At 41.0% G+C, this 23214-nt stretch overlaps 1 protein-coding gene across 8 annotated transcripts in view; it reads right to left on the reverse strand.

Annotated features, from left to right (window-relative positions):
• Window positions 1-5298: 5298 nt before the first annotated feature.
• Window positions 5299-23214, reverse strand: part of BACH2 (BTB domain and CNC homolog 2) — a 265247-nt gene continuing 247331 nt past the window's right edge. For all 8 annotated transcript variants that reach the window (XM_030555959.1, XM_030555956.1, XM_030555953.1 and 5 more), the window contains 2 exons: window positions 10578-10784; window positions 5299-7030 (listed from right to left, as the gene is read on the reverse strand). In XM_030555959.1, the coding sequence (XP_030411819.1) occupies window positions 6551-7030; window positions 10578-10784 (687 nt within the window). In that variant the 3' untranslated portion in view covers window positions 5299-6550. The remainder of the gene's footprint in view (window positions 7031-10577; window positions 10785-23214) is intronic.

Raw genomic sequence — 23214 nt, forward strand, 5'->3', positions numbered from 1 at the left:
AACCATTACTCTGGCATTAATAAATAGGACATTAATTTCAGAGACAAGAAAAGTTGATATACAATACATAATGATATGTCTTTATTTCATCAACAGAAATGGTGTCTAGACAAAATTCAGTTAACACTAGCAATTCAAATGAATGGAAAGGTTTTTTTTTTTTGCACAATACTGTATTTACAATGAGTAAATGAAGTTTTAAATTCATTAGTTCATAACAATGCTTTTTTTTCCAAAAAGGTAAAAATTCTTAGTAACAGAGAATAAGCATCAACAGCCATCTCGTTTATACAATAAAAATCACAAGAAACCACAGTCACCTAGAAAAAAATAATAAAGACAAGCTTAAGAACTAGTACAATAAAAGGATGCATTGAATTAAGTTACATTAATCGCATAGAATCTGTGTAAAAAGTATGTAGAAAAACACCTGATGTAACCTGTTACAGTCATTGACCAGTTATGAGAGGTACAGAGGATTATACAGGTAGATATGTGTGAAAACTGTCCATATACTGTTTGACCTGTGGAGGAAGAGAAAAGGGGTTGCACCCCCTTGCATACACGGATAAAACCCTGTTTTGAATATGGCCTCTGAAATCTGTAAGGCATACATTAGAGGTGCACTTGTATCCAACTGGTTCTGGAACAAACTCTTAGGGCAATTCCACTCTTGAAATCAAAAAGTGATGCTTGAAATTAATAGCAAATAACAAGCATCAAAGATCACCAAAGTGTTTAATATAATTTCTGCTAGTCTGAAGGATCCAAATACTTTCGGTCAGAGCATGAGAAGCGAGTACAGTATCTACACACGTACAATTCTCTCAGTTATAGTACAAATTCAGGGTAACATTGTCTCAGGAAAATGCAGTGTTCCAAGTATGATGGGGTCCAAGAGAGAACAACAATCCAGATAATGAAATCACTTCCCCATCACACCATAAATTTTAGGGTTGTTGGCTTGCCCCTGTTATAGAGATGGGTCCAGCTGCGAAACCCAGAGTTCAGATTCTGTACTCTCCCAAAAGTCTGTGGATCCAAGCATCCCCATTTGATTTTGGAGCAATCTCCAGTTCTAAGAAGCGGACAAAATCAAATACTGACAATTCTGTCTTATTCACTTTTTCAGAGTCAGTTATTTTCTGTATGCCCTTAATCAGCCCAAAGTGACAATTTCTGCATTGCATGTGTGTGCGTGTTTTAATCATGTGAGTGAATAACACCTACATAAATGGCTATTTCATATAAAGTTAACAAAACTGGAATAAGAATGGGATTTACCCAACTGTTATTTTTCCTATTGTTTGATTTGGCTAATTATTATGTCACAGTCTTAAAAAAACATTTTAAGGATTCCTCACTGCCAAAAAAGAGGATTTTATTTGCCCAATGGCAGCATTATATGTGTATTACAGTAAAAAAATTGATATAAATACTACCTATCTTGGTGGAGTGTAGGAAAATACTGTACATTTTGTCATTGCAAGTAATGCCATTATATCTTTCACACTAAAGAGAATAATTTATTATTCTACAATCCACCAACAATAGATTTTTTTTATACAGAGAGACACTTTTTGAATGCACATGTATATACACATATATTGTATTCTGCAGCATCAAGTCTGATGCCTGAGTCATGAAATATTCCAAACAGTATTATAAATCTACATAAATGCATTATAAACAGGTGAACACACACACACTAACATATATAACTAAGTTTTGGATTGCCTTGGCAGAGCCAAACTACAATACAACCTTGATGTGTAGAGAAAATACACATCATATGTTGTAGGAGGCAACAGAATATAAATTCTTTGTGTTATTTTTATCTAAAGTAAGGTGTAACTAGAAACATTAAGACATGCCATACTCAGCTGATCCTCTTGGCTACATCATCAACTCCATTGCTCTTACTGAAGCTAAACCTTTTCTAGATAGAACCTAAAAGATATACATTTAAAATTATTCAAATGTAGACTATGGAACCTGCTAACAAATCATCACAAAACATATTTCAAACTGGAAGGAGATGAAGAGATTGCTCCTCATTTAAATCAAGGTAATCAGCTTAACTGTGGAGGACTTGAAGTAGATTAGAATGCAAACTTGTGTAGGCTTGATTAATATTCCCTATGTTTTATGTTAAAATACACTACAGTTCTGTTCTCTAATCCCAGATTTATTTCTATTTTAACATAAACAGCAATGGAATATATGATACCAGTGAGGATGTGATCTAACTTCTGGAATTACAGTGTTTCATCATGTTTTCCTTAAAAGGTCACATTTTCTCTTATAGGATTATGCCAACTCCAGCATACAGGTTTGTTTTCTTTAACTGGCAATCATAAGGTTAAATATTAAAAATCTAACTATACAAATACATATTTCTATAAGTTTTTTAAAATAAAGACTTGACAAAGTGTTGAAGTTAGGATTAACAACCATACTATCAGCATTAATCATTTCTCTGGCAGCCAGTTATTCTTTATTGACAAAGTTACCTTTATCTAGTTCCCACTCTCCCTTTTAAAGAGAGGTAGCTGTTGGTGTACTAATCACTGTCGTTTGCCTTTGCAACACAACATTTTTTACTTCCTCGGGGGGGAAAAATACAAGGATTAGATCCAAAAATATAGTGCATCTTAAAAGCAGCATATATCCTTAGAAAGACATATAATAAATTACGCATACAATATATAAAATAATAGTTTTATACTGCAGCATCAAATTCTGACGCCTGAGTCATCGTATGTTAGGAAGTCGGTGATATAAATACTGAGATGTCCTCATAACATGGCTGACTTTTCCCCCCGCTACCTCTTTGTTCCAGAATCAGCTTTTAATGAATTTTAATGACTTCCAAGGCACCTCCAGATAATGCAGAGAAACAAATACATTATATAGTGTAGTACTCATTTGACACAAGTATAATAAGCCTAAATGAAATGAGGTTTTCTGGCAATACAAGTATAGCAAAGGTAAATAAAAAGGAGAACTAGATGAAGACTGGACGAAGCTAGATGCTCAAGAATTCACACTCATGCTATATTGGTGCAGCATTCAATATGATAACCCGGCCCTATCTAACACAACATTTCAAAGCAATACATTAGAGACCAGAAACTGCAGCTTTCTTCATGAATAACTGCATGAACCTTATTTAAAAAGATACATTTTGGTTGGCCTGTGGTTGGCCAACCCTTTTAATTTGCTTAATATTGTAGTTAACTTTTTTTTAAATTGGATTTTTGGTCAACTGTTTTAATATCTCACTTCAGATGGTTTATTTCAACTCATGTCCAGTTCTGGAGCTAATTCTCCTAGTTGTTTCCCTTTAAAGTTAATCCTATAACAGTTTTGAGAGCCACATGGTTCAGAAGAGCAAAAACATATACGTGTAAATATAGGTCAAGGAAGCAATGACACTTCTAATGGCAAAGAATGAAATCAAACATCATGAAAAGTGAGAGAGACACTTATTTGAGCAGTGGCTTTAAATATCAGTTCCCATGAAAAAGAAAATTAGGAGGCCCAGCACCAGAGTGAGCCGGGTCAATCCCACGAGCTGCAGCACATGTTCTGTGGGTGGCTTTTTTGTTTGTTTGTTTTTAACCATTGGAATGAGGTCAAGAGTACCAGTTGCACATGAGTCGTTAGCAGGGTAAATCTTCATGTCAGGAAGCTAGTTCAAACTTTGTTTTATACTCATAAAACATTGTATCTATTTATAGAGGTGGTCACTTAAAAAAAAAGGCAACAGTCTTTAAAATACTGTCAGTTGACAAAAAATAGCTATGATGCTATAACGTGATTCACATTTAAACTCTAGTTTTCACTACAGTCTCACAGAAACAAGACATCTCTGCAAAACACAGAGTTCTTCTGCAATGTCAATGAATTCAAAGGAAAATCAAATTCCCCAGAAAGAGCTTCTAGCTCAGTTTCCTGCACAAAATGGCTGGGGGTGGGAAGTGTTCCAATATATTTAGATATCTATCTTTTAAAAGAAAGGATGACTTCCCCCCTCCTTCTTCAACTGTGTGAATTAGGAATTTGTGGCATTTGGATATCTCTGAACATTTAAAGATAAGGAATTTGCACAGAAACGATTAATACTTAAACATAAATTATGATTTTTTTTTAAAAAATCACATCTCCTACATTATATACTAATTTCTTTGTACATGCAGAAAAAACATTTTTCAGCAAACATGGCACATGCTATATGCATTTCCTCCTCCGTAGCTAGGCTACCGTCGTTTGGGAGAAGAGAGCAGAAGCAAGACTGGCAAGTCCGTGACGGCCCATGAGCACAATCTCAAAACACAAAAATAGAGGAGAGAGGGAGCTGATTCCTCCTCCAGTAAAAGATGCTGATTTACTGAGTGCCTCAAAAGAGCACCAGGACACACCCATAGTGTAAACATTAGCACAACAGAACCTATTGTCACTTAGTGCTTGTGAAAAGCTGCTTTTTCAAACAGGTGTGCCCAGCTGGTCAATTTTGCAGCAAGAGTGAACAATGTCAATCTGTGTAGAGCATGGGTGGTGTTGTCCAGGATAAAGCCTCAGTACTAGCCACACACCCTGGCGCAGATAGAGCAAAGACTCACAAAATAAAATTCAATACACTTATAATAATACTAATACTGATACTACTACTACTACTAATTCATAATAAAAATGCTAGAAGGACATTTTTCTGTCTATGCTGTACATAGATGTTATGCTTGGAAAGCTGCTGTTCCACGCTATCCTAACACAATTCACTGATTACCTGTTTCACTGGGTCACTTAAGATCAATCCAATACAGTTACAACTAAGCCAATTCTCTGAGCAGTCTCCTGTGAGATAGCACTCTTTTAGAAGTTGACTTGTGCTGATGGCAATGCTGTAGAATAAGAAGATTCTATAACACAACACTTCAAAGGGTAAGCAACCAAATCAGGTAATGTTTTGCTCCTTAGGGGATACAGCGTTCACTTGATTTCTGTAAGCAAACATCTGCAAGTCTCAGTTATGGGCCTGATCTTGCAATTCTTTCCTACATGACTAATCAGATTTCAATAGGTCTGATTCTAATCTCACACCAGTGAGAATCAAGAATAAGCCCACTGAAGTAAATGGAGTAACATCCAGGTAAAACTGGTGGGAGATCAAAATCAGGACCAATGGGACTATACCAGTGGTTCTCAACCGGCGGCCTGCTTGTGGCCCAATCAGCATACAGCTGAGGCCCATGTGACATCCTCAGGGCCACACAGGTAGTATATATATTGTGTGGATGTGCCTCACATAACACAGAGAGCTGCATATGTGACCCACTATGGTAAGTAGGTTGAGAACCACTGGACTACACGTCTGAGTAGCAACTACTTGCCTGGGAAAGGATGCAGATTCGGGGTCTGATCCAAAACCCACACCTTGGACCCCAATTTAGGAACATATGCTTGACTGGTCCACTTTTTATATTTTATTAAAGAGCAAAATACATCTTACCATATAGTCCAAAAGCACAATTAACAACATTTCAACTTTGTTTGGGAAAGAAAAAGAATATAAAAATATTCAAGCAGATTTTCTTTTACACATTATATGGTGAATTCAGTATTTGGCAAGATTGTTCTTCCTACATAATCATCTCCTGAGTGTTTTTTCTATTAGCTAAAACTTTATAATTTTCTTTCAACTATAAAGCAAAGAATACAGTATACGCAAGTTAGACTGAAGTCACAACTTCATTATGAAAAGAGGTTTGACCAGAAACTCAGTGCAAGTGGCAAAGTTGACCATTACTGTACAGTATCTGCAAGAAAATAAAATAAATCCACATTGCTCAACCGGCACAAAATGACTGTGCCAAAACCAAAACCCTGGCTATAATAAAAATCCCCGATAAGCTTCCAACATTACAATTTTATAAATAAGTACAAACTGAATGATATTGCTGAACTGTGAACCAAGAAAAAAAATCATGTAACAAGTTACCAAACTAGTTCTAGCATGAAAGACAAAAAAGGAATGTTGGAACTTGTTTATACAATATAAATGAAAGTTTCCAGTTGTAGGATGAGAAAAACTGAGGCATGCAGGGACTTTTGCATATGGAGATATATATTTTATATATATTATATATAATATGTACAGTTTAGCTATAAAACTTTGATGTGTAAAGAAGCTGTCTTCAATGAAAAATTGAACATTCAGAGGAAATTCCTGAGTTAGGGTTTTGTGACATGGGTCACTGAGAAAAAAGCTGCAGTTGGGTCCTCAGAGGTGTTATGTCCATCCCTGTTAAGATTGAAACTAACATACAAAAACAGACAGTGTTGCCACTGTTTAATTCCCTGCCTGAGCAAGGGATAGCACCATTGTGAAGGTAACTCCTGCCTGTAGAGAGGAGGGAATACTTAAAAACAGTATTGCTGCTAAGACCACTGTAGTGTGCACCAAATACGTTCTTCTAGACAACAAATGAATACTGCCACTGGCTGACTGAAGAACACCTGACCAGGTGTAACGTAAGGTTACAAGTCACTAGGTATAATCTTTCCTAGGCTGCTCATCTGTTGTACATTTATCAGTCATTTCCTGACAGAAGTCTACTGTCACTGTTTGGCTACTCTGTTCTAGAGGGAGCTCTCTTTCTGAGTAAGTACCTTGGGCAGCTCCATCAAGCCCTCTTCCGTCTGTACAATTTTCTGAGACATTGTTAGGTAGCCAGTGAGCTCCTAGTTGCACAGACTCTTGCTCTGAGCAGCACTGCATGCCTTCCCCAACACACTGAGATGTCACTAGGTTTTGCTCTACTCCAGCTGGTGAAGGGTTGATATTAGTGGCTGTTGGTAGATCCATAGGCCTGAGAACAGGGCAATATCGGTGCAGGGCTTGGATCTGTTCAGGGCTCTGTATATCCCTACACACTTCTTGGGAAAGACATGAGAAGTTATCTAACAATTCTCCCATGCATGCTTTCAGCTGGTTCCTTTCAGACAGTAATTTCTCTTTCTCACACACCTGAAAAAGAAAGAAGGCATCTTTAGCTTCATAAAAGCCACTTACTGCAGTTAAGCCTCTATTCCAGTTTTATATGTTGCTTTATCCACTCAGTAAAATTACAGACAACATTCTGATTTTGTATGGCATAGGATAAGTCACAGACACATGCAATACTTCGTCTTCCACCTGCTCTGCATGGACTTGTTGCTTACATGCTACTATGTGCAAGATGTTTGGTTTGAAGAGAATAAAACCGCTAATTCTTGGAAGGCCTTTGTTTTCCTCAATCAGACTATGGTCATGTGACACACACTTTTGGAACAGAACTATTTTCTTTGAGAGAAATCCACTATCTGCATAAAGTCAGAGAAATTGGGTTCTAAGCAGATAGAGTGAGGAAGGGCTAGGGAAATAAAATTCATGCTAAAACCCAAGATCAGTCCATGGGACAACTCTGCATTCCACTCTGTGGTTTACAGTCTAGCCTACAAATAACTACAGCCCTTCTTCACGAGTTGGATGGGTTGTTGGGACCACAGGCTCGAATGTAAAAGTGATCCCGTGATCCCTGCCAGAGCCTGCTCCTTTTGTGGCCTTCTGTTCCCACCTGCGTGCAGCTGGCACGTGTGACTCCCATGGAAATTGTAGCAAACGGGGGTATCCTGTGCTCTCTCAGGCAAATCTTTTAAGTGAGCCTCATGTGATGCAGAAGGTCTCACGCTGCCCTCATGCACCACAAGTGAATTTCATTATGTGTGAACTAGATTAGCAATTCTTCAACATTAGCCATTAGGAACTACTGGACTGTGATCACACTTGACCTCTGCATTATTTATCTAAGATCCTTCCACTTAGGGTCTTATATTGGCACCCATCATACTAGAATGTGTCCCACAAGTAAACACACCAGTGAGCTCTCTCTCCTTTCGCTGCTGGCAATGACAGGCTTACAGGTTGCTTTGTTTTTTAATTAACAGAGAAAAATATTGAGGTGTAAGCAAGAATAAGGATAGCTGGGTTTAAGGTGACCAGAGAGAAAGTTTGAAAAATCGGGACAGGGATGGGGGGTAATAGGCACCTACATGAGAAAAAGCCCCAAATATTGGGACTGTCCCTATAGATTCGGGACATCTGGTCACCCTGGTTGCGTTTCATAATTTGTTCTGAGTGCAGCAAAGTTAATGGTCATTGTTCTTTTGTTTGGAAGCGAGTTCTAGAGGCTGTCTCCTGTCTTCACACGTCTCTTCTCATTAGACAACAGTTTCATTATTCCAGTGGAACAAAGCTCTTCTAAGTGGCTGTAGCTAGGACTAGAGAGACAGTCTCAAGTAGCCAGGACCAGTTTCATGCAGAGCTATGAAAATCAGGACAAAGGCTTGGGACTGAACTCTGGGTTCAGTGGAGAGAGTGGTCAATCAGGGTGATACATTTTTGACAATTGGTAAGGCTGAGTAGATAGACTGAGTGTGCAGGCACATAGATGTGCGCACACGCGCTCTAAAGGAGACCAGAGGATTTAGCTAATGAAAAATGCTGACAAAAATGCAAAAAGCTGCAAAAATGTAAAGAAAAGGCCTGAAATTACACAAATAAAAAAAAGCAGATTTTTCAGACCAGAAAGGACCATTATGATCATCTGACTGCCTCCATTAAACAGGGCATTGAATTTCACCCAGGAATTCATGCTATATATTGAAGATGCTCTTGATTGTTTAAAAAAGTGCATGTATGAAAGTTAGCTGCAAGACGACAATGGGCATCAATTTGTTATGTCAGCTTCAGACCCATCATCAGAATCCTATCGTTTCCATGCAGCCATGAGAATGGGAGAGAGACAAAGAACAGTTTACATGAAAAAACACCACCTGCCAAAATATTGATAAATCCAGCAAGAAAACATAAAAACAAACAGATGCCCAAATGCATCTTGAGATGAATAAATTATGTAAGAAAATGTATATTATGTGTGTACAGACAAGAGAGAATGCAAGTGGGTGGATGGATGGGTCTGTGAGAGAAGCATGCAATGTCATGAGCAGGGAATAGCATTTCACACATTGCCCATCCTTGCTGAGGTCTGGGAAAAAAGGACAATGACAAAAATTCCATCCTTAATAAAAAATAAAGCAATACATGAAGAAATGGGGACTTACTGGTCACCTGGGGGTACACAGTGTGACAAATGAATTTCAGATAAAGGCCTTAAGCCTTTAAGTCAATGAGAGTTTTGCTATTGGTTTTCTTATGCAAAAATTAGTATGTGATCCTGAAATTGAACGCTGTCTTACAATGTGTATATGCAAAAGGGCAGAGTTAAGGTTGCATGAGCTACCTTAATTTTGGCATTTCCTAACTTTTATGCTTCATTTAGTTCTTTTAATGTATTCTGTATTGCAAAAAATATCATGGAATGTATCATGGAAAAAGGTAGCAGTGTTAGAACAGAGGATGCTTTTTAAAGTCATCTTTCAGACCAGTGCTATTGCGATCAAAAGACGAGGTTTTCTGCTCAGGTCATAGCCATGAAATGGAACTCTGGAAGTGAGTTTGGGACTATATTACTTTGGTTTCAGAGATTTTCTAAGGTTATTGCTGGCTAGCTCTCATTTCTTTGGATATTTAGATTCCTTGTCTCAAGGCTCTTCTTTGCTATATTTTCAAGCTACCTGCTAGAGTTAAGAAGTTGAAAATAATTTGTGGTGAGCTGAAATATTCAGGAAAAAAATAAGAACAGCCCTGCACTAAATGCAAGAAAATAATCTCACCATGGAGATTATTCCATACACTTGAGTGCTCCACTGCATCATAGTAATAATAATCATGGTCTACAAACACTGCATGTTTCATAAAATATCAGGGTTGGAAGGGACCTCAGGAGGTCATCTAGTCTAATCCCCTACCTCAAAGCAGGACCAATCCCCAGATAGATGTTTACCCCCTGATCCCCAAATGGCCCCCTTGAGAACTGAACTCACAACCCTCTGTTCAGCAGGCCAAGGTGCAAATCACTGAGCTATCCCTCCCCACTTGTCTTGTTACACACCACAGCACCTGTGTGAGGATGTTAAAATTATAATTTCACAAATAGGAAAACTGAGGCAGAAAAATTAAGTGACTTGTACAAGGCCATAGAGAGGGTTGGCTTGAGGCAGCGAGACTCTGGTACTTCAGATGGCACTCCAGTGCTTGACTCTAAATCAAGTATCACTGAAAAATTAATTTGTGTACTGAAATTAAATAAAATTAAGAACATACTCTCTCCCATTATGCACTGCATTCCCTTGAGATTATCATAAGGTATTTTTTGATTGACATAACTACTGATATACACATGAAAGCATAAATCTGGGTGAAGTGTAACTGCTTTGATTCAAAACCAAAACAACAACAAAAAACCCCACTCAGCTATCTGCCTTTGTGAAATAAAAGTAAATTGGTTATTGAGATTTACCTCATTGAACTTAAATTAACTAAAAACTGCACTGGGATTGTTTTGAATATTTGTCCATCATTTAACTGATAGTCCCATTATCATATTTAATTGAGGCTACAACAAGTAACTCACCAATTTGCGGATTTCACATTCTAAATTCTGAATACAGTCCAGTTTTCTTTTGCGGCAGCGCTGAGCTGCAATCCGGTTCTTACTGCGCCGGCGAACATCATGGATGAACTCTAACTGTTCTGAGGTTAACTTGTGCATCTTTATCATCATCTGGAAATCATTCCGTGGAAGATCTGTGATTTGATCTACAGGAAAAGGAAGCTTCACCTAAAACAAAAAGAACAAACAACAACCAATGAAGTTACAAGTTGCTTGGTTATTGCAGTAGGAACAATGGTGTGAAAGTCACTTGACTGTTTTTCCCCAAACAAATAGAGCAGCGAAAGTTTCATAATCTATTTGGTAACAAACAACACCCATCAAAGCCAACAAACCAACCAACCAACCCACCCATCCACCAAAGCTTACTGCTGCCATGTGATTGATTTTGTGGAGGAAATAAATTCTTTGGGCCAGATTCTCAACTGTTGTAGTTCTACTGAAATCAACAATGCTTTTCTGATTTATACCTGCTAAAAACCTGGCCCTATGAAACTAGTACTTCAAAGGAATTCTCATAGAATCTCTTACACAAACATGGAGCCTAATCCTCTCAAGTGGCAAATGTGTTATGGGAGCAGTTAATTGCTACTGATTTCAATGGGGATAGAGGATGCCAAACTCCTCACAGGATTAGGTCCAGTTTTGCAGTGGGAGTTTTATCTGCAAATGAACGGTGGGACTAAATCCCAGATAAGCTGTTATGTTAAAAAAGCAATCTGAAAACATCAGTGTGATTACCAGTTATATATAACAACAGCTAGGATTGGTTTTACAAGCAGTCCAAATTAACAGCGCACCATGTCAATTGGAAGGGTCAGAGTAACTGAAAACAACAATCCTTATTCTTTCTTTACTAAAATATGTAAAAAACCCCAAACATTTACTAAAATTCCATTAAAAAAATTTATAAAACAAAGTCACATTTACTAGAAAAATTCAAAACCTCAGTTACTGAAATAAAAACATTTGTTCTAAGTTCTTGTACTCCTCCTCTGATGCCATAGCTGAATGCAAACACATCAGTCATTTCTTTTGATTTCGGAAATTATAACCCTTTCCCCCACAGTTCTCACTGATTATGCATTTAAAAAACAAAACAAAACAGGACAGGGGATGGATCACTTGATGATTACCTGTTCTGTTCATTCCCTCTCGGGCACCTGGCATTGGCCACTGTCGGAAGACAGGATACTGGGCTAGATGGACTTTGGTCTGACCCAGTAAGGCCGTTCTTATGTTCTAATGGAAGTTAAAGCTGTAAAAACAGTCTTTGAGACAGACAATGTCTGTGCAAATGGAAATGTTGCTGGATGGATTGAAACAAAAGCAATTTCTGGCATAAAAACTGTGTTTCACATATTTTGTGAGCAAATGAGAGTTGTGTGCAAAAAGGCCAAATTACTGTAAATTGGAGCCTTACTTTCCTTTGAGTGAGACAAGGTGGGTGAGGTAATATCTTTTATTGGACCAACTTCTGTTGGTGAGAAAGACAAGCTTTCAAGCTACACATGTCAGGACCTGAAGAAGAGCTCTGTGTTAGTTCAAAAGCTTCTCTCTCACACCAACAGAAGTTGGTCCAGTCCAAGATATTACCTCACCCACCTTCTCTCTCTAATATCCTGGGACCTACACGGCTATGCTGTCTTTTTAGTGTCATATCTACATTGATCAAAAGATGGCAGCAAACATTTAAGTTTTACTGTGATTATGCAATTCAACTCCTATTTAAAGTAGACTATACAGTACTTAATAATTCGCTACCAGAGAAAATACATTTAGTTCCTCTAGCCAACCAAAAGATTCTGATGAAAAGGCTCCTCTGATATTCAAACATGCAATTATCACCGTCAATCAGTGGCCTTCAAGTATGTGGCAAAAAAGCGATTAAGTGCACAGATAACTCTAAAATGAAAACACCTTTTCTCAGTTTGTTTACATCCAATAGTTTGCTAAGGACACACACACACAACAAAATACACTGACATTCATGATAATTTAATCTCTTCAGATTGGCAAATGCCAGCAATTTCCTCACTTCTTTATTGTTGCCTTGCATTTCCATGCCCTCTAATGTCATTGCTCCAAGCGACGTGAAACTTGGTACAAGCACCTACTGTATCCTTTCACACAGTTTTCATGCAATGAACTTTGCCCCCTATCCCTGTGAAACTGGCTCAGAGACTGCCTAATATTATAACACATCACACTGCAGATCAGTTTAATGGAAGAAGAAATACCAAGCAGGAGCTGCCAGGGAAAACAATACTTAGCTTATATACACAGAGATTGACCTTAGACATGGTGATGTGGACTACCTTGTTTGCAGACTACTCCCCACTGATATGGAGAATGTTTGATTTCCCTTTCATTCCCTTTGGACAGTAAACAAACCTAGTGTCATATCGTTTGCTCTTAAGCCTCAGCCAGTGCCTGAAAAAAATTGTCTGTGGATTCCTTTGGAAGACACCCCAGTTTAACCTGGAAAAATAAGGCTTTTACATTCAGGTTTTGACACCAAGAGTGAAAGCAAATTTTAATTGTTTTGCTCAAAAAGTTGTTTATGTGCAGACAGGAAATTTGCCTGTATTTCATGTCACAGGGAAAAGTTCATGTGGCAATATGTTGGAATCCACTTGTAAATGCCAGGGAGAAGCAGGGCAAGGAGATAGGAAAATAAATAGAAACAGATTCAGAAACGACATGGGTTGAATGTGCAAACTTGGAGGACTGGGCTTAATTCTGCTCTCCATCAGGAAAAGTAGAGTGACTCCATTGACTTCAATGGCAGAGTTACATGAGATTAAAAAAGTAAAAGGAAGACAGTGTGAGAACATCAATCTCAGCCTCTTTCACTTTATAAATTATTTTTAATGTAATGCCACTTTATTTACCTTTAAATAGTGAAACTATTTCACAGCTAAAAAAAGGCTTCTGTGGAGTGGCCGCTGTGAGTAACTATTCTATCGTGTAGTTATAAGAAGCTAGTGATATTTTATGTTGATTGTGGGCCAGATTCTTGACTGATATATACTGCAATAGAGCTACATAGATTCCCACAAGTTGAGGATCTAGCAATCTCTCAAAGGTAAAAAGAACAGGAGTACTTGTGGTACAAATTTCCCTGAGCATAAGCTTTCGTGGGCTACAGCCCACTTCTTCGGATGCATGTAGTGGAAAATACAATAGGAAGATATATATACACAGAGAACATGAAACAATGGATGTTACCATACACACTGTAAGGACAGTGATCAGTTAAGGTGAGCTATTATCAGCAAGAGAGAAAAAGAATTGTTTAGGGGTAATGAAAACGGCCACTTCTGTTCTTTTTGCAGATACAGACTAACACGGCTTCTACTCTGAAACCTCTCAAAGGTGAGTAGCCTGCTGTATAAAACCAAACAAAGAGCTGCTTCTGAAAGAAAAAGGAAACTTTTCTGAACTTGGCCTTTCAGAGATTAAGGAATTTTCTAGAACCAATTTAGGATATTTCAAGCAGAAACATCCACAGAAGCCACATTCTTTCAGTGAGTTATTACAGCAGAAGCTATATACCTAGAGAGGGGAGCTATCTTAGGCCTGGTCTACACTACGCGTTTAAACCGATTTTAGCAGCATTAAATCGATTTAACGCTGTACCCATCCACACTACGAGGCCCTTTATATCGATATAAAGGGCTCTTTAAATCAGTTTCTGTATTCCTCCCCAACGAGAGGAGTAGCGCTAAAATCGGTATTACCATATCGGATTAGGGTTAGTGTGGCCGCAAATCAACAGTATTGGCCTCCGGGCGGTATCCCACAGTGCACCACTGTGACCGCTCTGGACAGCAATCTGAACTCTGATGCAGTGGCCAGGTAGATAGGAAAAGCCCCGCAAACTTTTGAATTTCATTTCCTGTTTGCCCAGCGTGGAGCTCTGATCAGCACGGGTGGCGATGCAATCCCAAATCCAAAAACAGCTCCAGCATGGACCGTACAGGAGATACTGGATCTGATCGCTGTATGGGGAGACAAATCTGTTCTATCAGAGCTCCATTACAGAAGACGAAATGCCAAAGCGTTTGAAAAAAGTCTCCAGGCTACACAGTGCTGCGTGACAAGCGTAATGGAAAGCCAAAGAATCAAATGGACGCTCATGGAGGGAGGGAGGGGGTACTGAGGACTCCAGCTATCCCACAGTCCCCAGCAGTCTCCGAAAAATATTTAAATTCTTGGCTGAGCTCCCAATGCCTGTAGGTTCAAACACATTGTCTGGCATGGTTCAGGGTATAGCTCGACAATTTACTCCCTCCCCCCCACCACGTGAAAGAAAAGGGAAAGAAATCATTTCTTGACTTCTTTCAATGTCACCCTATGTCTACTGAATGCTGCTGGTAGACGCGATGCTGCAGCAGTGAAGAGCAGTATCCACTCCTCTCCCCTCCCCGGTGGCAGATGGTGCAGTAGGACTGCTAGCTGTCCTTGTCATGAGCCCGTGAGTGATCCTGGCTGGCCTCAGGTGAGGCTGGCCGGGGGCGCCTGGGTAAAAATAGGAATGATTCCCGGTCATTCCCAGTAGATGGTACAGAACGGCTGGTAACCGTCCTCATCATAGCAACTGGTGGCTGAGCTCCATCAGCCCCCTCCCTTTCCTGTGTAAAGAAAAGATTCTGTACTGCCTGGACTATCATAGCAGCGGGATGCTGGGCTCCTCTCCCTTGCACTGCTTAATGTTCTGCCTGGACTGTCATAGCACCGGGAGGCGGCCTCCCCCTCATTTTATCTCACTAACAAGTCACTGTTTGTTATTCCTGCATTCTTTATAACTTCATGACACAAATGGGGGGGGACACTGCCACGGTAGCCCAGGAGGGTTGGGGGAGGAGGGAAACAACGGGTGGGGTTGTTGCAGGGGCACCCCCTAGAATGGCATGTAGCTCATCATTTCTGCGGGATCTGACATGGAGCAGCTGTGCTCTCTGATACACTGGTTCTCTAGTACACTTGCCCCATATTCTAGGCAGGACTGACTATTTTTAGAAACCATAAAGGAGGGATTGACTTAGGGAGTCATTCCCAGTTTTGCCTTTGCGCCCCCGGCTGACCTCAGCCAGGGACACCCATGATAGCAGCAGACAGTACAGAACGACAGATAACCGTCATCTTACTGCCAATTTACAATGGCAGCAGACGGTACAGAAAGACTGATAACCGTCTCTGCTATCATGCAAAAGCAAACGAACGCTGCTGTGTAGAGCTGCAGTAACGCCTCTGTTAGCGGCATCCAGTACACATACGGTGACAGTAAAAAAAAAAAGCTGAATGGGTTCCATGCTTGCCGTGCTATGGCATCTGCCAGGGCAATCCAGGGAAAAAGGGTGAAAAATGATTGTCTGCCGTTGTTTTCCCAGAGGAAGGAATGAGTGACGACATTTACCCAGAACCACCCACGACAATGATTTTTGCCCCATCAGGCACTGGGATCTCAACCCAGAATTCCAAGGGGCGGGGGAGACTGCGGGAACTATGGGATAGCTACAGAATAGGTACCCACAGTGCAACGCTCCAGAAATCGATGCTAGCCTTGGACCATGGACGCACACCGCCGAATTAATGTGCTTAGTGTGGCCGCATACACTCGACTTTATACAATCTGTTTTACAAAACCGGTTTACGTAAAATCGGAATAAACCCGTAGTGCAGACGGACCCTAAGTATCTAACTATCTATACAATTACTTCTGTTGGATTTTTATATCACAGCAGAGGCCCTGTTCTTCACCAAAGATACCTAAAATACTGCGTCCTACATCACTATACATGCCAACCCATTCTGCTATCATTGCAATTCATATCTCCCCTAAATTATGGACGATAAAGTCAAAGGAAAGATGGCCAAACAACGCTTGTGAAAACTAAAATCTGCTTATGATTTTGGGGGCTTTTTCTTCATCAGTACCATGAGGATGCCAGTGTAAATGTCATTACATTATATGGCTAAGCAATTCAGTAGTGACCTAGATAGACAGGGACAGCCATTGACTCAGCAAGTGAAAGGTGCATACAGAACCAATTAATTCTTTCAAGCTTCACTAGCTAATGCCAGCTTGGATAGTGTGCTATTTACTACTGCACTGCTCATGTACGGTACTAATCACTGCTTTTCTTGTGAATTAAGGGACAGAATCAGGCCCAGTACAATCCACATGAAAGATGTGATCAGGTGACTGGAATTTTTCCTATCTAGTGAGTATCTTTAGCTTTTCACTTTTTATTTCTGATTGAGTTTTCCCGGCACCTTACTTGGGCCGCCAAATCTCTAACAAAATACCAGCAAGGTGGCTGAACTGCCTTGACCCTAGCAGCAACATTAAAACAAGTGAAGGAGCCCACAGGGAAGGGTGTGTAATAAAGCAGGGACCCCTAGACACGGACAGCATCTTTAAACACAGACTCAAAAAATCTTGCTCTTTTGGTGTTTGCTTTGTTTGCAAACAACGTAAAAACTGCTAGTGCGTTCTTTTTAAACTGAAAGCGGCAGCCTAGTGACAGCCTGTGGTACTTAAACAGCTTGGCCCTGACACAGCTTGCAGCTCCTGGTGAGTACATCTAAAGTATGGACTGTATCCTAGGAGTGATTTTGTGGGAGGTGAGAATTGTTTGTTATATCCTGAGAATACAATCACAGCTGTTATTTCTGATACTGTTTTCCTAAAATGCACTTAGAGGGGAATTTTCAAAAGCGCTCTACATTGGCCCAACTTGACTGCCATTGAAGTCATAGTGTTAGGGTGACCAGATGTCCCTATTTTATAGGGACAGTCCCAATGTTTGGACCTTTTTCTTACATAGGCTCCTATTATCTCCCACCTCCTGTCCCGATTTTTCACACTTTCTATCTGGTCACCCTACATAGTGTTGACTCCCAACAGGAGCTGCATCAGGCCAACAATGGGGCTTTTGAAAACCCTGCTCCCCCTGCACAAACACTGTGATATATATATTTCTGTACACTGTGGTGAAAGCTTTCAGAAACAGAAACTGCTTTTTCTGACCACAGTCTCCCCTCCTAGTCCAGTGGAAAACCAATGAGAGGCCAAAGCCTAAAGAACAAACAAAGAATAAAAACGTTCTCTACAAGGGGCCTTCTAGCCTATGGCGAACAAACCTAACAAGATGAAAACCAAGATGTGTGGGATAACCATGCATAACAGAGTTTTGGAAGGGGAAGTGTAAAGACTGCTCACTCTGTCTTGCCCCTTCAATATACTCTTTTCTCTCCATCAGCCACAGTCCTTCTTCCACCTGGATCCTGCCAGTCACTGTATCACCCATCCACAGTCTTCTACAGACAAGAGTTTTCACTCTGGTCTGCCCCTCCTCCCTCCCTCTGCAGCCACAGTTTTTCCACCATTCATTATGTGGATACTACTTCAGTGGGCCAATGAAGCTGATCAGCTCCTAGTCAGCACTGCAGCTGAGGACATGTGACCATCAGACTGGATACAAGGGTGATAACTCTCTGGAAATCATAGATTACTATTGCATTTATTAATAGGGACCCAGTACTGGGTTGTCTGGGCTGACTTTACATGGCAGACTGGAACTCATTAACACTCTCAAACATAGGGAGCAAATATATTTCTCCCCTCTCACACTGCTGATCCCCTTAAAACTTTAATATTTAGCTTTTGGTCCCCAGATGAGCAGAGAACTGTTCCATCTGTCACTTGACATGAAGGCTTCTGGACTCTCATTGAAGATAATTTGTCTTTAACATCCTCAATTGTACCAGCACGGCGTTTGGGAAAATTTCATTTGAAAAGTGAATCTCTAAATCCAAGTAGGAAATTCTTAAATATAAATGATAGACATATTGAATGTGATTCCTTAGATATTAATAGTTGTTGGAAAACTCAGCCTCTTAACTCCTTCTGCCCTGGTTTATTCTTTCCAGGAAAACTGTATCTAAGTGACCGGAGTTTAGATTTGAAACCAGCACATCAGCTAATCTGTGATTAGATTTAGACAAAAAAACTTCAGGACTAGACTTCAAAGAGAAACTGCTGAGCTTCAGTTCATCTGCAAATTTGACACCATCAGCTCAGGATTGAACAAAGACTGTGAATGGCTTGCCAACTACAGAACCAGTTTCTCCTCTCTTGGTTTTCACACCTCTACTGCTAGAAGAGGGCCTCATCCTCCCTGATTGAACTGACCTCGTTATCTCTAGCTTGCTTGCTAGCATATATATACCTGCCCCCGGAAATTTCCACTACATGCATCTGAGGAAGTGGGTATTCACCCACGAAAGCTCATGCTCCAAAATGTCTGTTAGTCTATAAGGTGCCACAGGATTCAAGGAGTAAGGTACTGCTCAGTGTGAGTGGGCAGGCAGAATATGGCCCCTTAGATGCTAGGGATTGATTATACTCACTCAACTATTTCATCAGCTACACTTTAAAATACAAACAAGCAACCCATGAGTAATTTCATCTTATGCTGCATGGTGACTGAGGAACTAGAGACCAGTTTGCAAAGTAATAAAGATGGCAAGGGGCAAAAATCACATTTTCAAGGTTGGAGAAAGCTCCAATTAAAAAAAGTCTATAAAGAGGTAGCTGACAGCAGCGGTTACATTTTCAGAACATAACATGTGCTGCCCACTGATCTGATTGGCAGCAGAGTTGCTAAAACTAGGCATAATGATTTGAAAATGCACCCTACACCTCCAGTATTTTACATTGTTTGATGCCTTTACCAGAAGTTTATTTCCAGGGACATGGATATTACAGAGTTTCTTGAGATGTCTATATGATAAGACACTTCTTAAATGAGATTGCATTGTATTTCTATCAGCTGTTCTATTGGAATAGCCTTCTCAAATTCTCTTTTCAATCAAAGATCTGAACTGGGACGTAGTGCTCACACAATCTAATTTCCCATTCCCTTGGATTGTTTATCTCGGTTCAGAGATCAATACCACCTTATGGAGTATTAATTTACTCCCACTAACCATATTTTTCATCAATACATCTCAAGGTGTCCCGGAAAAGTGGACAAGCACTATCATAATTCCTGTCTTGTACATGAGGCACAGAGAATTGACTTGCCAAGTCAATGGCAGAATCAGAAATAGAAGCCAAGCATCTTAATACCCAGCCCTGTGCTCAGTCCACTAGAGACCATAACTTGCTGCCAGGGACATTCTGAAACCAGCTTCAATACCCCATTTGTCTGTTTCTCCCATTAACGTCTTTCTCCCTTTGTCCTCACCACCCCGTATGCATACAGAGCTCTCTCTGAGACGATCCACCAAGCCCTTCCCATCCTCCTCATTCAACTCCTTCAGGTCCACTTCTGCTGCAGTATCTACACACAGCCAAAGACAGCTAATTAGTCATTTAAAACAATAACAAAAATCCCAACCTCACATCCTCTTTACTACACCGTGCTATGCATTTGTCCTCACTGAGTAACAGAATGATTTTGTGCTATCACTGTCTTCTCTCCTCCACCCTCTCCCTGCTGTCTTGTTCCCCCTTGTAAATGTGACATCTAATATAGGGCAAGATTGTGACGTGGCCATGCAGGGGCATAAGACCTCACTCACTCCTGGGTGACTGCTTTAGGACCTGGACCTTGGATCTGGGTCTAGTCCAATGCTCTGGATATCCCACCCCCCAGGAAGCAAAGGGGCAAGAGGAGGAACATTGCCTCCACTGCAACCCACCCCTGCTCCCATCACAGACGTAGGAAGGAAGATGCACACTTTCAAAACTACTTCACTGCCACAAAAGGTGACTCCAAGTCATGATGCCTCCTGGGCCTGTTCAGCTTCACACCACCCTTTATTTAGAGCCAAGCATAAAACAACCCCTTCCAATCTCCTCCATGTAATGCTTATGGCTTGCTGTTTTGGGAGGCACCAATCGCGAACTGAGTGAGTGACGAACAGAAGAGAAGTGAACAGAGGAAGTTTGCCTGGGAGTTCGTCTGTGGGAAGTTCCCACAGGTTTTTGCCTTTCAGGTTTCTGTGAGCAGTAAATACAATATCTGAAGAGGCTCTTAGAAGGAAAACAATATGGATAGTGAGTGATCAGCTGTTGTGACCTGCACAGGATATGCCTTGTTTGTCTTTCTCCCAGATGACAGAAGTGAATTTGTCTGTATGAAGTGCAAGCTGGTCTCCATATTAGAACAGAAAGTTAGAAGACTAGAGACCCAAGTATCAACCATGCATTGTATCAGAGAAAATGAAGACTTTCTGGATAGAAGTCAGTGTTCGGTACTGCAGGCACAGCATGCTGAAGAATCAGAGAGGGCAGTGCAGAACAGGGAGGAAAATTGGCAGCATGTGACCTCCAGAAAAAGAAGTAGGAGAACCCATGTACCCCCAATGCAGATAAAGATAAGAAACCCTTTTCAGGCTCTCTGCACAGGTACAACGGCGGAGAATGGCTTGGAAGAGGAGAAGACAGGTAGTGTTGGTCAGGGACTCCCTAAGGGGGGACAGAGTCATCCATCTGCTGTCCAGACTGGGAAACTCGAGAAGTGTGCTGCTTGCCTGCAGCTAGAATTCAGGATGTGACAGAGTCTGCTGAAACTGATCAAGTCCTCGGATCGCTACCCCTTCCTACTTCTCCACATGGGCATCAATGATACTGCCAAGAACGAACTTGAGTGGATCACTGCAGACTACGTGGATCTGGGAAGAAGGATAAAGGAGTTTGAGGGGCAAGTTGTGTTCTCATCCATCCTCCTTGTTGAAGGAAAAGGCCCAGATAGGTACCATTGAATTGTGGAAGCAAATGCGTGGTTGTGCAGGTGGCGTCAGAGAGAGGGCTTTGGATTCTTTGACCATGGGATGTTGTTCTAGGAAGAAGGATTGCTGGGAAGAGATGGGACCCACCTAACAAAGAGAGGGAAGAGCATCTTCGCAGGCAGGCTTGCTAACATAGTGAGGAGGGCTCTAAACAAGGTTCATCAGCGTATGGAGACCTAAGCCCTGAGGTAAGTGGGGAAGTGGAATACTGGGAGGAAACACAAAAGAGGAAGATGCAACAGAGGAGGCCTCCTGATTCATATTGCGAAAGTAGGGCTATTGGCTACTTATCTTAGATGCCTGTACATGAACGCAAGAAGCCTGGAAAACAAGCAGGAAAAATTGGAAGTCCTGGCATAGTCAAGGAACTATGTGATTGGAATAACAGATATTTGGTGTGGTAACTCACATGACTGGAGCACTGCCATGGATGGGTATAAACTGTTCAGGAAGGACAGGCGGGGGAGAAAGCTGGAGGAGTTGCACTGTATGTAAGAGAGAAGTATGATTGCTCAGAACTCCAGTATGGACTGGAGAAAAGCCTGTTGAGAGTCTTTGGGTTAAGTTTAGAGGTGAGAGCAACAAGGGTTATGTCATGGTGGGCATCTGCTATAGACCACCAGACCAGGAGGATGAGGTAGACAAGGCTTTCTTTGGACAATTGACATAAGTTTCTAGATCACAGGCTCTGGTTCTCATCAGGGATTTCAATCACTCTGACATCAGCTGGGAGAGCAATACAGCAGTGCAGAGACAATCCAGCAAGTTTTTGGAGAGTGTTGGGGACAACTTCCTGGTGTAAGTGCTGGAGGATTTAACTAGGGGCCATGTTCCTCTTGACCTATTGCTCACAAACAGGGAAGAATTGCTAGAGGAAGTAGAAGTGGGTGACAACCTGGGCAGCAGTGACCATGAGATGGTCGAGATGAGGATCCTGACAAAAGGAAGAAAGGAGATTAGCAGAATACGGACTCTGGACTTCAGAAAAGCAGACTCTGACTCCCTCAGGGAACCGATGGGCAGGATCCCCTGGGAGGCTACTATAGTGGGGAAAGGAGTCCAGGAGAGCTGTCTGTATTTTAAAGAAGCCTTATGGAGGGTGCAGGAACAAATCACCCCAATGTGCAGAAAGAATAGTAAATATGTCAGGCAACCAGCTGGTTTAACTGAGAAATCTTTGGTGGGCTTAAACACAAAAAAGAAGTTTACAAGAAGTGAAAACTTGGACAGATGACTAGGGAGGAATATAAAAATATTGTTTGAGTATGCAGGAGTGAAATCAGGCAGGCCAAAGCACAATTAGAGTTGCAGCTAGCAAGAGATGTGAAGGGTAACAAGAAGGGTTTCTACAGGTTTGTTAGCAAAAAGAAAAAGGTCAGGGAAAGTGTGGGACCCTTACTGAATGGGGGAGGCAACCTAGTGACAGATGATGTGAAAAAAGCTGAGGTACTCAATCCTTTGTTTGCCTCCGTCTTCACAGACAAGGTCAGATCCCAGACTGCTGCACTGGGCATGGTATGGGGAGGAGGTGAGCAGCACTCAGTGCTGAAAGAACAGGTTAAAGACTATTTAGAAAAGCTGAACATGCACAAGTGCATGGGGCTGGATCTAATGCATCCGAGGGTGATGAGGGAGTTGGCTGATGTGATTGCAGAGCCATTGGCCATTATTCTGAAACTTGTGGCAACCAGGGGGAGGTCCCGGATGATCGTAAAAAGGCAAATATAGTGCCCATCTTTTGAAAAGGGAAGTAGGAGAATCTGGGAACTATAGACCAGTCAGTTTCACT

This window comes from Gopherus evgoodei, chromosome 3, assembly GCF_007399415.2.
Source record: "Gopherus evgoodei ecotype Sinaloan lineage chromosome 3, rGopEvg1_v1.p, whole genome shotgun sequence".
In the NCBI taxonomy this organism is placed as follows: domain Eukaryota; kingdom Metazoa; phylum Chordata; order Testudines; family Testudinidae; genus Gopherus; species Gopherus evgoodei.